We start from the raw sequence: 18,677 nt of genomic DNA on the forward strand, positions 1-18,677 counted from the left end.
AAACCTTCATCATAGCTTCATATAAACCCTGTATGTGCAGCCATTTATATGCAAGCTTGGGTTTTTCACAGTAACCTGTCCTGTAACACTATTCCTCTTCTATCACTTTATTTAGAAAAATGTTCCTGTCATAAAGAAGATTTGATTCTCCATAAGTCAAATCTTCTTTTCATAATTTAAATAAGTTTAAAATATCTTCTCTGACCATCCTCAACAAATCCAAGCATCAGGGTTGGACCTCACTCTGTTTATGTGATGTGAAGTCTAAACTCTGTTCAACTTTGAAATACAGAGAAGGGTTATACTGACAAATTGAAAAATACGTTTAGCATCTCCAGAGACACGTCTAACAAAATAACAATTCGAGGGCAGAACATGCAGACTGAAGGCACAGCTGTGTATTACCATATTTAACCCACACTGAGACAGATCACCAACATCCCTGTAAAAGAAAACATCCTGAACAGAACACTGTTCAACAGAAAATGCGGTAATGCAGTATTTTACCAGTTTGGTGCTCCCAAAATGTTCCTTAATTTAAATACAATAATAATACTGCAAAAAGCAGGAGAACAAACCACTGGTCTGGATGGGACGTGTTGAATCAGATGGAACTTGTCATAACTATACAAAAAGTTGTAAAGGGTGGGCAGAAATCACCAGAGATAACTCTAACAGCATTGTACATCATTAGCTCCTCATAATAGATAATGAAAGCCACATGAGCCATAAACAAGGAATAAACACTATAGGAAATCATGTGACTGTCATGTGATGTCTTGATGTAAAGTGAACTTACTGTTAACGACATGAATTCACCCTCCTGTTTTTCAGTAACATCCCATCCAAAAGTGTTTTATTTCACAGCAATTTGCTGATGTCTTATTATTTAAGACTTCATACATTTGAACTATTTACAGTTGAATATTGCGGAACATCTGCAGAACAAATTAGTTCCTGTTATCATTTTTGTGATAGAAGCTATCAACAGTTGTTTGACTCGAGAGGGAGTTTGGTTTGTTTTAATCTCAAAATGAATAAAAATATGTAATGCAGCTTGTGTTGCTAAGAAATCAGAACGTGCAAAATCTTCTGTAGATTTCTGCTCCCACAAGGTTCAGTCCTGCATCCTCAAAAAAAAAAAAAATATTTTCTCCGCCTGCAAAAGGCTGCAGGTAAAATGTATAAATAGTTTTATTACACAGAAAAAAATACACAAAAAAATTAACAAATGTTGACTTTTTTGTGTAAATGATAAATATGGACATGAACAAGGAACTTTTCAGAACATCAACTGAAACAATATACAAAAAAAAAAAGGCCAAGGATTTGTTGTGTTGTATGTTAATTTCTTCAATAATTAAGTAATATCTGTAGCACTCAGCGATTCACCTAGAGCTTGTGGTTTAGCAGCCCAGTCTCACAGCATTTCGTGATATAGTCATAAAATGTAATCTATTGATTTGTGTTCATAGGCACAAATTTCCCTATTTTTTGTGTCATTGAGGATAATTTTCAATGTAACGTATTTAAATAGAACGGTTTTTTGTTGCCTCTGCCAAAGTTTTATTTCTGCCACTGGATACCACAGATGTGGTATTGTTCTTTTTTCTCGTTTGTAACTGATTAAAGATTTTTCAATCACTATCACTCAACATTTAAGCAGGAGATTTTATCCTCTGTTGTTATAGAGACAACCAGATGGAGGCAGTGGTGCTGAGTGACATGAAAATAGAGGGAAATATTAAAGCAACACAGACCACAGACAGCTTTTACTGATTCTGCTTCAACACACACCATGATCTCTACATCCCTACTGCTGCTGCTGCTGGCAGCCGTACACTGTAAGTGTTTCTACATTTAACATATAATAGTTTTTGGCACATATAGTTTTTTGCTTTTACAACATTAAATGTTTTATTTAAAAGGTAGTCTCTGTGTTGAGCTGATCCAGACCGGATCCACAGTATTAACCCCTGGTCAGTCACTGACCTGTAAAGTGTCTGGATATTCAGTAACTGACTCACAGTGACAGACAACAACAACATCCCTGTACAAAAACACCTCATACAGTATACATTATAACAGCATGATCTAACAATTAACAACAAAGTTGGTCTTTTTTAGTTTTAACTGTAGATTTGAAACTATAGTTCAGTGTGTAGCATTTCTGCACATTAGACACAAACAAAAGTCTTGGACAGAATGTTTGTAAATGTCCCACAGCAAAAAGATGCAAAATAATTATTTATAAATTATAAATTTCATGAATGCATGCTGTTATTAGACAATACAGATGTGAACTGACTTCATTCTTACCAGCCTTAAACTTTTTTTTTCTAGAACTATAAAATCTGAATGAAACAACATTCTGGTATAAACCAGATTTTATTTCCCTTTTCACAGTATAATAACTATACTAATCATATCACCAGAAAGAACTTTCTATCTATAACATTGCCCACATAAAAGGTCAAGTTGTGAATTGTGTGATTTTGTCTGTATTTTTTAATAAGATGCTCCTCCATAATTTAAATGTTTTACGTATGTTCAACAGGATTAAACAATTTAAACAGGTGTAGCTGCTGTTCCATCTGTTACATCATCATGACTCACATATTTATTCCATCATCAGGTCATGATGCAAATCTAGAGTTCTGTGTGTCCATGTATTTATGAGAAGCTGACTGAGTGGAGCAGTTGAGACTCATCAACACTCACCATGAAGATCTCATTCTCCTTATTCCTGCTTCTGATAAGCCTCATAGGTAAATTCTTATGCTATACTCTAAAAATATTTTATAATTTTACTAAAATGACACTAAAGTTTTTCTTTAATGTTGCAGGTTTTCAGTGTCAAAGTCTCGAGTCTATTCCTGCTGGTTCAGCAGTGAAAAACCTGGAGAAACTCTGAGTCTTTCCTGTAAAGGATCTGGTTTTAATTTTGGTAGCTATGGCATGCACTGGATCAGACAAGAAGCTGGAAAAGCATTGGAATGGATTGGGGTTATCTGGAGTGATGCCAGTAAAACTGTATATGCCAAACACATTGAAGGACGTTTGGAAATCACCAGAGACAACTCCAAAAACATGGTGTACATGAAGCTGACTGGTTTGAGTGCACAGGACTCTGCTGTGTATTACTGTGCAAGAAACCACAGTGGTACAAACATGTTACCAGCTGTACAAAATCTTCCCACAGATGTGATAAGAGTGCATTTTTTAACGAAACCTGCAGGTGGTGCTACAGCATAGCAAATATACTGTAGTATTGTGGATGTCATTGTGCAGTGTATTTCACCACTATACATTTTTATTAAATCTATTTAATAAAGAGGACTGTGTTTAATTAAAAAGCCACATTTTCTGTAAATTGTTGAATCAGAGCTGTGTAAGTTTCCAGCTCAGTGCAAAACACACATCTGCAAGAAGAGAAACAAAGTGTTGACTTCTCAGTAGATTATTTCTATCAAGATCCAACTCAAGAAAGTTGCTTTGTATGAGAGAAGACACAAGAAGGATCTGTAAGATCTGCTAGAGGAAGAGGCTTCATTTAATAATAACAGCAATAACTCACCCAACATATCAATTCAGACATATATAAATAAATATAAACATGTATATTATATAATATTATATATAGACAGTGCCTAAAGACATCTAATCAACTGTACCCATTTACATTAAATATGTGCAAAAAACACTTTTTTAGAGATTATAGATTATAATTAATATAGATATTAATTATATAAAATATGTACATTTATAGTCTTTAAAATAAAGGAAATAACTGAATGTTCAAGATCTCTGAATGTCACTTGCATGTACACCAATTATTATTAAATCTCTGAACCAATGAAAGTGTAATCTGTGACATGACTCTCATCCTTGGCTCATGAAAATTCAGCCCGTGGATGTTCATCTTCTAGACCTGCCTCTATTGGTTAAAAGAATGTCTATGCAAATCCGTCCTGTTATAATCTGCTCTGCATAAATAATCAGCTTGTTGTTCAGCTAAAGCTCATTTCACCCAACTGAATTCCAGAGCCTCCAACCATCCCAGAGTTTGATTATGGGGCTGAGCGTCATTCAGCAGTGCATTTTTATACTCATGATAACGTCTCTAGGTTACGACCGTAACCCTAGTTCCCCGAGGGAACGAGACACTGCGTCGAAACACTATGGGAACGCCCCTGCGTGACCGCGCCTGAACCACGTGTAATCTGACCAATAGGCGTTTGGAACGTGACGTCATCAGCGGGCGACGTCGCGTAAACAGGAAGCTACAAATGGCTGCGAGCTGGACCAGACGCTAGCTCCTGCGAGAGAAGGTAAGCGCCGCAGGGATGCAGGAAGTGTGGCACGGAGACGCAGCGCCTCGTTCCTCGGGGAACTAGGGTTACGGTCGTAACCTAGAGACGTTCCCCTTCAGGAACTCGAGCTGCGTCGAAACGCTATGGGAACGAGTGTCCAATCACGCCACACTGACCAGACCCTGCTCAGAGTGAGGGCCTCGGCACCAGCATGCAAAACAGAGGAGCCCGGGGTGGCTCTGAGGTCAAGGTCGAGAACCTGACGAAGGTCAGCGGGTGGACCAACCCGCGTCACAGATGTCCTGGAGCGGGACTCCAGCGGACCAGGCCGTGAGGCCGCCACACTCGGGTGGAGTGAGCTCGAACCCCAAGCAGTGCGGGGAGGCCAGAGGACTCGTGAGCTGACACAATCGCATCCACAACCCATCTGCTCAATGTCTGCTTATTGGCCGGGAAACCTTTCCTATTAGGGCCATAGCAGACAAGCAGCTGCTCCGACTTCCTCCACGGACTCGTCCTGCGGAGGTAAGTATCCAGTGCTCGCACCGGACACAGTCGGTGCTGTTGCTCCTGGTCGGGGGCAGTAAACGGAGGAGGGCAGAATGCCTGCAACACGACAGGACGTGAGGGAGACGTAGGCACCTTAGGCACGTACCCAGGTTTCGGGTAGAGAAACACCTTGGCCATGCCAGGGGCAAACTCCAGGCGAGACGGGGCCATGGACAGAGCCTGCAGATCCCCAATCCTCTTCAGGGAGGAAATTGCCAACAGAAAGGTGGTCTTAACCGACAGAAACCTAAGGGCCACATCGGCTAACGGCTCGAAGGGGGGCTCAGAAAGAGCCGCCAGCACAACAGCCAGATCCCAGACAGACACTCTGGGTCGCATCCCGGGCCGCAGCCTCCGGGCGCCACGGAGGAAACGTGTTACCAGTGGGTGCCTACCCAGCGACTGCCCCGCAGGCGGGGAGCCATATGCCGCGATGGCTGACACGTAAACCTTCAGGGTCGAGGGGGTTAACCCTGCTGAAAACCGTTCCTGTAGGAACCCCAGAACGGACCCAACCGGGCAGTTAACAGGATCCAGGTCACGGTGCTCGCACCAAGACGTGAACAGTCGCCAACCTGAGTCTCCTGAGAGAGCGGTTCAAGGAGCGAAGATCCAGAATGGGACGCAACCCCCCATCCTTCTTCGGAACAACGAAGTACGGGCTGTAGAAGCCTGACAGTCGAACTGAGGGGGGAACCACCTCGATGGCCCCTCTCCCCAGGAGTGTGTGTACTTCCTTCTCCAGGACCAGAGCCTGCTCGGGACCCACCAGGGTGGGACACACCCCGTTGAAACGGGGAGGGGAGGACGCGAACTGCAGTGCGTAACCCCCTGCTATGGTCCGCAGGACCCACCGGGAGACTCCTGGCAGCATCTCCCAAGCTGCCAGAAAGTTCCTCAGGGGAACCAGCCCCTCGGGACTGGCCTCTGACCCACTCAGAGCAGCTGGGGCGGAGCCCTGCAGCTGAAGACACCTCGAAAGAGGCTGTGGGGCTCCCCCATCCGTACCGAGACTTTGGGCGGAAGTGGAGGGAGACACCCGCTGGAGGGTGGCCGCGCTCTGACGCACATCCTGTGGCAGAGTCCACGGCCCGGCCTCCCGGTGGTGCGGGGGAGGGACGGGCACCGTAGCGTGAGGCGAACACCGCCCCCTCGACCGAAAATCGTCAGGATTTCCGCACCACGGCCTGCTTGCTGGAGCCGAGGGTGACCCTCAGGTCAGCCCGCTCCTTCTTGGGCCCAGAGCGACGCCTGGGACCTTTAGGATCCGCCCGCGGAGACCGGGTGGCGACACTCTGTTTCTGTGCTTCCCGCAGCCTGACCTGCTGCCGCGTAAGCCTTCCCCACTAAAGCCGATGTAGCACGTAGCGGCTTAGAAGGGAACACCGGAGCCTTTAGCGACGATGCTACGCTAGGAGAGAGGTAGCTAGCTAGCGTCTCCTCGACACGCGGCATCGCCCCATAGCCGCACGCCTTAGCCCCAACCACATTCGCGTAAATCGAGGAGTGGTGTGACGAAGCACGCGCTGAGAATGGGGTTTCCCAAGAACTGGACACCTCGGCGTGCAGATCCGGAAAAAACGACAGGCCCCGGCGCCGAGGAAGCGACACAGGACGCAGAAAACGCTCATCCAGCTTACTGGGTGCGCGCTGTCTCTGCTGCTCCACCGGCCAAGCTAGATCCAGCTTAGCAACGGCTCGTGTCACGACCTCGAGGAGCTCCTCGTACAGCACAGGCTGAGAGGGCTCCACGGGCCCGCTAGCATCCATCAGCTCACCCTCCTCGGAGAGAGAGACATGTAATGCCGCGCTGCTCGCACCGGGAGAAGAAGCAGCCATCGGGCCTGCTTCCCCAATAGAGCCGAAGCTCAATTCAGCCGACGGACGACTGAAGCTAACTCGCCCGACCCAACCCAGCCGCGCGCATCGCCTTGCGAGCCCCCACGGCAGAGCCGCCTGTCACCGTGGTGACACCGACAAACGCCAATCGCCACTGACGGTATGCTACCGAAACAACGCGGCCGACGCTGAACCTTCTGCCAGCCATCACTCGACCAGAAAAACACAGCGAAACAGCGCTTACCTGAACGAGCAGAAGCTAGCGTCTGGTCCAGCTCGCAGCCATTTGTAGCTTCCTGTTTACGCGACGTCGCCCGCTGATGACGCCACGCCCAAACGCCTATTGGTCAGATTACACACGTGGTTCAGAGCGCGGTCACGCAGGGGCGTTCCCATAGCGTTTCGACGCAGCTCGAGTTCCTGAAGGGGAACACAAGGTACCTGAGACTTCTTTCTATGTTTCTCACTAAGTGTAGGTTTGAATGCATTGATGATTATTTGTGATTGTTCTATTTTGCAGGTTTTTGCAGTGCTGAGATCAGACTGGACCAGTCTCCTGCTGTGGTAAAGAGACAGGGAATCGAACCCGGATCGCAGCGGTGAGAGTGCTGCGTCTTAACCACTAGACCACCAGGGGACCTGATTAATTTTTTTTTTTTTTTTTTATTATTTTACTAAAGCTCAGATATTCACACCAGAGTCTCACGTTCTGTCCCAGACAAACAATTCAACAAAAACCCAAAAATCCATTGTGTGTATAAAATGTCTTTCTGCTGTTCCACACTGCTGTTTTTCATTTCATTTAGATGCCAAACAAACACAGTGACATGTTAATTTTGTGCAGCGGTGCAAAAACCCCTTCATTATATGGAAACATTTCTATTTTTTCAGTATTAGTCAATTAAGAAACCACAGCAGCAAACATTATAGCTGTGATTACTGCCAGATCTGCTGTTATTGAAAATTAATCAACACTTTATATATAACAGAATATAACAGTTACTGACATATGAATGAGAAAAGTTGGTAAAGAGGTTTCTATCATGGCATAGATTTGATCCTCAATAAGTCTCCTGTTTATGATTTAAATACGTTTCAAATATATTCTCCTCCCATCAGCCCATAAGCAAATCCAAGCATCAGGGATGGACATCACTCTATTTATTTGATGTGGTTAAACTTTGGAGAACAGAGAAGACCCAAGTACAAACAACACACACCATGTTCTCTACATCTCTACTGCTCCTGCTGGCAGCTGCTTCCTGTGAGTGTTTTATCCAAATCATTCATTTGCTACAAGAACAATAAATGTGCAGTGTATATTGTGTGAGATATCACCATGTGTTTTCCTCCACAGATGTGCATGGTGAGGAACTGACTCAGCCTGCTTCCATGACAGTCCAGCCAGGCCAGAGTCTCTCCATCACCTGCAAGGTTTCATATTCAGTTACAAGCTATGGCACAGCTTGGATCCGACAACCTGCAGGAAAAACTCTGGAGTGGATTGGAAGCATCTATTATGATGGGAGCACAGCTTACAGTGACAAACTGAAAAATAAGTTTAGCATCACCAGAGACACGTCTACTAACACAATAACAATTCGAGGACAGAACATGCAGACTAAAGACACAGCTGTGTATTACTGCGCTCGAGACCCACAGTGATGCACGTCACCAACGTCCCTGTACAAAAACATCCTGTACAGAAGTCTCTGAAAGCCAGTAGAAAGCGACAGGTATACACAGTTAGTGCGGCCATTAAGGAGAACTAAATTACCCCGAATTCCCCAGGCTTATTAAACTGGATTGTCTCCACCTGCCAGGCAGGCTACTTAAGACCTGTATTGGATGCAGCCCTTTGTAAATTCATGACTGGTACAGTATGTCTGAGCTCTGCCAGAGGTTAGAGGGAAAGTAATAAGAAAAAAAGATAAAAATAATAAATAGTGAGAAAAGAAATACAGAAAGAAAGTAGAGAGGAATGGACAAGGAAAGAGAAATAAGCTGAAACAAAGATATGAGACACATTTGAAAAGTGCAGAACATTCACTTAAATCCTTCCGCAAACCTTCATCTTACCTTTATAGAAACCCTGTATGTACAGTTATTAATATGCAAGCTCAAACTTTTCACTCTGCAACTAAATCCACAGTGTTGTAACAGTGTTTATCTTCTCTCACTATGCTTTGGGAATCATTTGAACTTTTATTTATTTAAGGCAAAATTTTCTACATCTCTTTCACAAATCATTTGTTTTAAAATAACTAATTCTCTCCATAATGAAGGTGCACTGGATGTGTCAGAAACCAGCACATACACACACACAAATACAGTATTTGCTCACAGACACATGAATGCAAATACAGGAGTTAATTATCTATAAAATAAATCTCCTCATCATGATTTGATTATGATTTAAATATATTCTCCTCCCATCATCAGCACATAAGCAAATCCAAGAATCAGGGCTGGACATCACTCTATTTATGTGATGTGAAGGTTAAACTCTGTTACACTTTGGAGAACAGAGAAGACCCCAGTACAAACAACACACACCATGTTCTCTACATCTCTACTGCTCCTGCTGGCAGCTGCTTCCTGTGAGTGTTTTATCCAATTCATTCATTTACTACAAGAACAATTAATGTGCAGTGTATATTGTGTGAGATTTCACCATGTGTTTTCCTCCACAGATGTGCATGGTGAGGAACTGACTCAGCCTGCTTCCATGACAGTCCAGCCAGGACAGAGTCTCTCCATCAACTGCAAGGTTTCATATTCAATTACAAGCTATCATACAGTTTGGATCCGACAACCTGCAGGAAAAACTCTGGAGTGGATTGGGCGCATTTTTACTAATGGTGGTACAGGTTACAGTGACAAACTGAAAAATAAGTTCAGCATCTCCAGAGACACGTCTACTAACACAATAACAATTCGAGGACAGAACATGCAGAATGAAGACACAGCTGTGTATTTCTGTGCTCGTGACCCACAGTGAGACACGTCACCAACATCCCTGTACAAAAACATCCTGTACAGAAAACTGTTTATCAGCAGGACTTTTATTCTATAAGTGTAAAAACTAACTCATACCTTCCAGACTGTTGTTCCTTTATCAAAGACTAAACACTGTCGAGCAAATTAAACCTCCTATATAATATTTGAGGGAGAAGTCAGATTCTGTGTTCAGCTTCCACTAAAACCATGTTCTCTACATTTCTCCTCCTGCTGTTAACAGCTGCATCTGGTAATTATGTGGAGAATTTTGGAGATATACAAATAATTGTGTTCATTATTAATGTTTAAAAGAATGCACCTGAATAATTACATGATTGTTTGTTCACAGGAATAAAATTATTGAACATGTTTAAACTGCAGTGATGGTGGTTAAGCCTGGAGAATCATCTTCAGGCATCAGTAAGATCACTAAATATTCAGCCACAAGTTATTGTACTAACTGGTTACAACACACATCAGGAAAAGTGCTGGAATGGATCAGCTGGTACTGCAACTCCAGTGATACTGACATTAAAGATTTACTAAAGAACAATATCCATTTCTCAGCTGAGGCCTCCAGCAACACTGTGATCTTACTGTACATGGGCAACACTTTCAGGCTGAGGACAAAGTTGTGTATTATTATATTATAGATTAGATTAGATTATTAGACTAGATGTTTTAACTTCTAATTTTCTGACAAAACTTGAACCAGCTCACAGTCATTACATTTCATGAGGTTGTGTGGACTTTGTTAATCACATCATTTTTACTGCATTAATCAATTCAGCTTGAACTTCAGATCAGATAGTGGACCAATGACCCGAAATTATCTGATAAACAGCAGATATTTCCAGTAAAGAGATGATTTCATGGTTCCAAAAATGATTGTTAGATGGCCAGGCCCTAAAGCAGCAAAGCCTCTCTACACCATCATACTACCACCATCATGTGTGTGTCTGTTTGTATGCAGTTATTATTCTAGAATGCAGCGTCAACTTTAAAACAGATTTGATAGGAAATTAACAGAATCAACTCCAAATACTTGAGTTCTTCGTAGCAGGATTATCAGTTGTAAGATATTAAACAATTAGGTGGAAAGTGGTATAGCAGATAATACTATCCAAGCTGTATAGCTTTCTTCATCATTTCAATATTATGGACTGGTTTGTCTAGATTCATTGCATATAATCTCAAATAAGCATTTTTTTGGCAATTTAACAAAATGCGAGTGCATAAATCCCAATGCAAGACTGTATTCTACTTTTGAAATAACAAAGTGAATTGAATATTAAAATCAGACAGAAAGAAGATACACACATTTAGTATATTTAGACATATATATCTGTATTGACATTGGTTATTCATGGATCCAGGAAGGGATACTGATACTGATATGTAGGATTGCTTTCAATATCACCTAAGATAAGGAGTGTCTCTATGCAAATGTCCTTCCCTGTTATATATTTAAGCAACACAGACCAAGAGCTTTTACTGATTCTGCTTCAACACACACCATGATCTCTACATCACTACTGCTGCTGCTGCTGGCAGCCGTACACTGTAAGTGTTTCTACATTTAACATATAATACAGTTTTGTTTATTTATAGTTTATTTAGTTTTTTGCTTTTATAACATGAAAAGAGCTTTTATTAAACAGGTGGTCACTGTGTTGAGCTGATCCAGACCAGATCCACAGTATTAACCCCTGGTCAGTCACTGACTCTGACCTGTAAAGTGTCTGGATATTCATTAACTGATAACAGCTACTGTACAAACTGGATACGACAACCTGCAGGAAAAACTCTGGAGTGGATCGGACGCATATGTGCTAGTGGTGACACCTACTACAGTGAGAAACTAAAAAGCTGGTTTCAGATTACCAGAGACACGTCCAGCAACACAGTAACATTAACAGGACAGAACATGCAGACTGAAGACACAGCTGTGTATTACTGCGCTCGTCAATCACACAGTGATACACATCAACAACATCCCTGTACAAAAACACCTCATACAGTGTACATTATAATAGAACATCCATAAAACACAACACTTATATTTCCTTTTTGAAGCTGTCGGAACTCAGAACCCGTCTCTGATTATTAATTAAATAAATGATGCCACATATAATTTGTAGTGTGAATATTAAAACATAATTCTACATCACTGCACATTATACACACTATTATAATCACATCACTAACAAGATCATATTTTATTGCAGTATCTTTGGCTAACAGTAATCACCACACCAAATGATCATGTGTGAAAGCATTTTGTTCTGACCTTTTACTAGCGGTTGAATTCTTCCATGATTATAATCCCAATATCCTCAAAGATAGATACTAATTCTCACACTACTGTATATTTCTTACAGTATTTCACTGACACTTTAATATTTTAATGAAAACATTTCATCAAGAGGCTTGTGTTCAATTTAAAAGCCACATTTCAAAGATTTTCTGCAGATTGTTGTATCAGAGCTGTATAAAGTGGATGTTGGTATCAGTGATAGAAGCTCCACACACTCAGCTCAGTCCAAACCACACATCTGTAAGAAAAGAAACACAGTGTAAAAGATTTTGCACCTATAGAGGGCAGTAGTTAATTTATAATGAGGTCCCACTACTTGCATTTGAAGGAACTATAATAAAAAAAAACATTACATCTATCTATCTATCTATCTATCTATCTATCTATCTATCTATCTATCTATCTATCTATCTATCTATCTATCTATCTATCTATCTATCTATCTATCTATCTATCTATCACACCCACACTATGTAAATATGTGTAGTAACTGTGACGTATCTCTGCATTCAACACATATTCTGTGGATTGTTTATGCAAATCTTCATCTCCTCTTGTAATATTAACAGCGTGATTATCTAGAGAGGAAGATCTTCTCATTACTCCTCCTTCAGCACAAACATGTTGTCTTCAGTTCCACTGCTTCTTCTGGCTCTCTTCTCCTGTAAGTGTTAGAATTTTAGATTCAGATACTTACAGATCAGATCTGTTCAGTTCAACATGTGAACCTTTTTTGTTTCTCTTTTCACAGATGTGTTCTGTGCTACTGAGCTCATCCAGCCAGACTCAGTGCTTCTAAAGCCAGGAGAGACTTTATCCATCACCTGTAGAGTGTCTGGAGTTTCTATCACTGATAGCAGCAACCACTATGGAACAGCTTGGATTCGACAACCTGCAGGAAAAGCTCTGGAATGGATTGTAAACATCTATTATGATGGGAGCACTGCCTACAGTGAGAAACTGAAAAGCAGGTTTCAGGTTACCAGAGACACGTCCAGCAACACAGTAACATTAACAGGACAGAACATGCAGACTGAAGACACAGCTGTGTATTACTGCGCTCGTGACACACAGTGATACACATCAACAACATCCCTGTACAAAAACATTCTGTACACAAAACTGTAATACAATCTTTACATTTTATCAGTATGGTGTGTGTTGTTTCATATTCCTTCCTGAACAGTGGACAAAGTCCTCAGTGAACGCTGTTCATCATGTTTTAAAACTCTGTTTGGTTCTTTAATTTTACAGAAAAATCTATATTAAATGTGTGAACTATATCCAAGCACACACAATACCAGTCCTGCACAAGTGCAAACTCCCAACATGCTCCTTAATTTAAATTCAATAATAATTTTGCAGTGCAGTAAAATATCTGATTACTTATAAGCAGGAATATTTCTTTACTTGCATAACACTCAATTGTATGACAGAATGAACTGGTCATCGGTATGTGTTGATTGTTCATTTTTTTCACTTGGATTATTGTGAAACCTCAAATAAAATGAATCTTAACACAGAACTGTAAATGAAACAGTTTAGTTCACATGTGAACACAAAATAGGATGATAGGAGGCGCTGTCCTACTATTATATCATTTCTGCTCTTCAGTTTTGAAGTCATATAAAAAACACCATCAGCAAGTACAGCATTACTCCTCCCTGTCATCATCATGGGATTCATTAACAGAAGAACAAATAAAACTGAAGAAGCTGTTTTTATAAACTCTTGAACATGTGCTGTTCCTCATAATGCCTTTATTCCTGACAAAATCACTTGTTCACTTTACTCTTCTTGAGGATGACGTCATATGTGTCACATTTTCTTATTTACATGAAAACACCTGCCAGTCCAAAACCTCCCCATCTACACCTGTCTTTATCTTCTAATTTGGAAAACATAACATCAAACACGAATCATGAAAATATTTAATAAAATACACGTGCAATATAAATAATCAGATTACTGTATATGTACAATGCCATGTTAGACACATTAGAGAGATAAAGACGTTTTCTCATATAGACTAATCCATCAAATGTCCCCTAAGATAAGGAGTGTCTCTATGCAAATGTCCTTCCCTGTTATATATTTAAGCAACACACACCAAGAGCTTTTACTGATTCTGCTTCAACACACACCATGATCTCTACATCACTACTGCTGCTGCTGGCAGCCGTACACTGTAAGTGTTTCTACATTTAACATATAATACAGTTTTGGTTATTTACAGCTTTTTGCTTTTATTACATGAAAATAACTTTTCTTTAACAGGTGGTCACTGTGTTGAGCTGATCCAGATCAGATCCACAGTATTAACCCCTGGTCAGTCACTGACTCTGACCTGTAAAGTGTCTGGATATTCAGTAACAAGTACCTACTGTACAGGCTGGATACGACAACCTGCAGGAAAAACTCTGGAGTGGGTCGGACTCATATGTTATGATGGAAGCACTTACTACAGTGAGAAACTGAAAAGCAGGATTCAGGTTACCAGAGACACGTCCAGCAGCACAGTAACATTAACAGGACAGAACATGCAGACTGAAGACACAGCTGTGTATTACTGCGCTCGTTACCCACACAGTGATACACATCAACAACATCCCTGTACAAAAACACCTCATACAGTGTACATTATATATAATATCTATCTATCTATCTATCTATCTATCTATCTATCTATCTATCTATCTATCTATCTATCTATCTATCTATCTATCTATCTATCTATCTATCTATCATCTCTTTATTTATTTGTTCACTTAATTGAAAATAAAATGTAATATTACCTCTCTAAAATTGCTGCTATTCAATCTGGATAATCTTTTAGACACAAGACACAGGATTTGAAATGTATTCGTTCTTGATCTGTATTTCTGCTCCATGTGAGACGTGTTTTTTTTCTTTACAGCAAGAACCTTGTAACCCATTTCTTCCAAATATCTTATTCTTGTTCTATGTTAAAACTTTTGTGACTTTAGAGGGCAGTCTGTTCAAACTCATCTGTTTTAATCTGTTGCTTTCTGCATATTTAGGTGATTTTTCTCTTTTACACTCTGCTATGATCAGCATCATGACACTCAGATTAAACAGAATTACATACAACATTTAGATCTCATAAGGAGCAAGATGAAATTGTCTAATTTATATATACATTTATATGTAAATGTCTAATTAAATTGATGGTACAGTGTATAAATACTGTAAATGAATTTTGGAGATTATTATTTTATCATTTGTGTATATTTTTTAGTTTTATATATTTATATATCTTCAGCCCCATTAGAACTGCGTGATTATGCTTTTCATTACTTTTACATCCTCTAAGAGGCGCTCTTGCTCTACATACACAATATCTTACAGAACATGGTGAGGTTCAAATGATTGAGAGATGAAAAGGACAGAAAGAGGACTGATGTCCTCCTGGAATTCCTCTTCAATCTATTTACATTTGAATCTCCTCTTCATGATTTAAATATATTTGAAATACATTTTCCTCCCATCATCAGCAGATAAGCAAATCCAAGCATCAGGGCTGAACATCACTCTATTTCTGTGTATTCATTCACCATGTGTTTTCCTCCACAGATGTGTATGGTGAGGACCTGATTCAGCCTGCTTCAATGACAGTCCAGCCAGGCCAGAGTCTCTCCATCAACTACAAGGATTCATATTCACTTACTACAAGTTTTCATTCACCTTTGATCCGAGAACTTCCAGTAACAGTGTGACCTTACAGGGAAAGAACATGCAGGCTAAAGACACAGCTGTGTATTACTGCGCTCGAAGACCAGACTGTGACACATCAAGCAGCAGCACTGCACAAAAACATCATCACCATCATCAAAATTCAGTTCTGCATTTAAAGAATCACGATATTTACCTGAGTAACTGATCCCCTCATTACAAACACTTCAACCCAGACATTAACTTCATTTCCTCATTTAACACAAACTAATACATTTTGATCAGTTGAGTTCAGAATATTTTATTATTTTAACTATTTCAGCTGTTTTTAATGAAACTAATATCACAGATTACATTCCACTTGCTTTACATGTTTAAAAACTAATAACCAAACCTAATCTTGAAAATCTTCAACATGCCCCCAAGTGTTTCATTCCTCACAGAAACTTTTACTGAGCTCCTCTACTTCTGTTGGATTTCACTGAGACACTTTTTGTGTTATTCAGTGATTATCAGTGATCAGAAATCTTCATGTAGTTCTGAGTGTTACAGTGACACACAGTGATGGACTAAAAGGACATGATATCTAATGAGTAAAGAGCAGTTATGGACTTGACAGCATGAAACACAGCTGGAGTCTTACAGTAAGTGTTTTCTCTTCATGGTTATTCCTCTGTGAATCTTTTGACATCTCTAGTGGGCGTGTCATGAAAACCAAATCCTGCATTTGAACCATTTATATTGATACATTCAGCTCGACAACACAGCAGCAGTTTGTGTTCATTTCCAGCAACAGGAATTGTGTTCATTCTTTGAGATGGGACCAGGCAGAGTTTTGAGTTTCTTTACTTTAGCAATGTTTATTCAATGTTAGTATTATTATTTATTTCATATAGAGAAACATTGCCATTATTTTTAATATTTTTTATCACACTTTAATTTGTGTATTGATGTATTTCAGATTGCTGCAGTCAGACACTGATCGAGTCTGATTCAGTGATCATCAAACCTGATCAGTCTCATAAACTGACCTGCACAGCTTCTGGATTTACCTTTGCTGACTATTATATGGCTTGGATCAGACAGGCACCTGGAAAAGGGCTGGAATTTGTTGCAACTATGTACACCACTAGTTACATCTATTATTCGAATGCAGTTAAAGGCCGCTTCACCATCTCCAGAGACAACAGTAAGATGCAGGTGTATCTGCACATGAACAGCGTGAGGACAGAAGACACTGCAGTGTATTACTGTGCACGAGACACACAGTGATACTTCTCCTTAAACATCAGTACAAAAACACACGCCTGCATTAGTCACATTAGTCACATTTTTATCAACAGTGTATTCAAAGAGCTCAAAGAAGCAAAATCTTTACACTGTCCATGAATGAAATGTTACCACTTGCTGTCTTCTGGATATTAATAATGGTTTATGATTACTTAAGACATTTCTAAATATATATGAAGGATGAAACAGAGCTTAAAGCCATAACACTTTCAAATCTGGGTTTATAAAATAAAATAATATATTTACTATATTTCATGCTCACATAAGCACGTTTATTTACTACAGATTTTAACAATATACTGTCCAATAAGAGAAGTTTGTTATAATTTGGACATCCAGTTTCCATGAGTAACAAAGTTTGTAATCATTTACAGTCTAAATGTAGCTTATATATTCAGTCATTAATAAATACAAACCAAGTTGACCATCAAAGAACATTTTTATTGTGATTATTGAAACCTGTAGAAGACCAGCAGGCTGTTTTAAATGGATCAGAATAACAATATGCAAATGCATGTGAAAATCCCCTTACAGCTACATATAGAGAAACATTGCCATTATTTTTCATACTTTTTCTCACACTTTAATTTGTGTATTGATGTATTTCAGATTCCTGCAGTCAGACACTGATCGAGTCTGATTCAGTGATCATCAAACCTGATCAGTCTCATAAACTGACCTGCACAGCTTCTGGATTTACCTTTGCTGACTATTATATGGCTTGGATCAGACAGGCGCCTGGAAAAGGGCTGGAATGGGTTGCATCTATGCACCCCACTAGTTCCATCTATTATTCGAACGCAGTTAAAGGCCGCTTCACCATCTCCAGAGACAACAGTAAGATGCAGGTGTATCTGCACATGAACAGCGTGAGGACAGAAGACACTGCAGTGTATTACTGTGCACGAGACACACAGTGATACTTCTCCTTAAACATCAGTACAAAAACACACGCCTGCATTAGTCACATTTTTATCAACAGTGTATTCAAAGAGCTCAAAGAAGCAAAATCTTTACACTGTCCATGAATGAAATGTTACCACTTGCTGTCTTCTGGATATTAATAATAGTATATGATTACTTAAGACATTTCTAAATATATATGAAGGATGAAACAGAGCTTAAAGCCATAACACTTTCAAATCTGGGTTTATAAAATAAAATAATATATTTACTATATTTCATGCTCACATAAGCACGTTTATTTACTACAGATTTTAACAATATACTGTCCAATAAGAGAAGTTTGTTATGATTTGGACATCCAGTTTCATGAGTAACAAAGTTTGTAATCATTTACAGTCTAAATGTAGCTTATATATTCAGTCATTAATAAATACAAACCAAGTTGACCATCAAAGAACATTTTTATTGTGATTATTGAAACCTGTAGAAGACCAGCAGGCTGTTTTAAATGGATCAGAATAACAATATGCAAATGCATGTGAAAATCCCCTTACAGCTACATATAGAGAAACATTGCCATTATTTTTCATACATTTTCTCACACTTTAATTTGTGTATTGATGTATTTCAGATTGCTGCAGTCAGACACTGATCGAGTCTGATTCAGTGATCATCAAACCTGATCAGTCTCATAAACTGACCTGCACAGCTTCTGGATTTACCTTTGCTGACTATTATATGGCTTGGATCAGACAGGCACCTGGAAAAGG

General features: G+C 40.0%; 6 gene segments (V, D, J or C); all 6 read left to right on the forward strand.

The window, feature by feature from the left end:
• The first annotated feature begins 1,720 nt into the window (after positions 1 to 1,720).
• On the forward strand, positions 1,721 to 11,811 carry LOC124396574. The segment is given in 3 exon segments: positions 1,721 to 1,844; positions 11,363 to 11,666; positions 11,778 to 11,811. Coding segments are annotated over 3 exon segments (384 nt in total).
• Positions 7,891 to 8,366, forward strand: LOC124396479. The segment is given in 2 exon segments: positions 7,891 to 7,965; positions 8,059 to 8,366. Coding segments are annotated over 2 exon segments (351 nt in total).
• Positions 9,165 to 9,702, forward strand: LOC124396489. The segment is given in 2 exon segments: positions 9,165 to 9,301; positions 9,395 to 9,702. Coding segments are annotated over 2 exon segments (351 nt in total).
• Positions 11,812 to 12,587: 776 nt separating the features above from the next.
• Positions 12,588 to 13,223, forward strand: LOC124396575. The segment is given in 3 exon segments: positions 12,588 to 12,682; positions 12,770 to 13,085; positions 13,205 to 13,223. Coding segments are annotated over 3 exon segments (378 nt in total).
• Positions 13,224 to 14,155: 932 nt separating this feature from the next.
• LOC124396576 lies at positions 14,156 to 15,755 on the forward strand. The segment is given in 3 exon segments: positions 14,156 to 14,206; positions 14,296 to 14,607; positions 15,613 to 15,755. Coding segments are annotated over 3 exon segments (498 nt in total).
• A 619-nt stretch (positions 15,756 to 16,374) lies between these two features.
• On the forward strand, positions 16,375 to 17,954 carry LOC124396466. The segment is given in 2 exon segments: positions 16,375 to 16,580; positions 17,611 to 17,954. Coding segments are annotated over 2 exon segments (363 nt in total).
• The last annotated feature ends 723 nt before the right edge of the window (positions 17,955 to 18,677 follow it).

The sequence above is a fragment of the Silurus meridionalis genome, chromosome 14 (assembly GCF_014805685.1).
Source record: "Silurus meridionalis isolate SWU-2019-XX chromosome 14, ASM1480568v1, whole genome shotgun sequence".
Lineage (NCBI taxonomy): Eukaryota > Metazoa > Chordata > Actinopteri > Siluriformes > Siluridae > Silurus > Silurus meridionalis.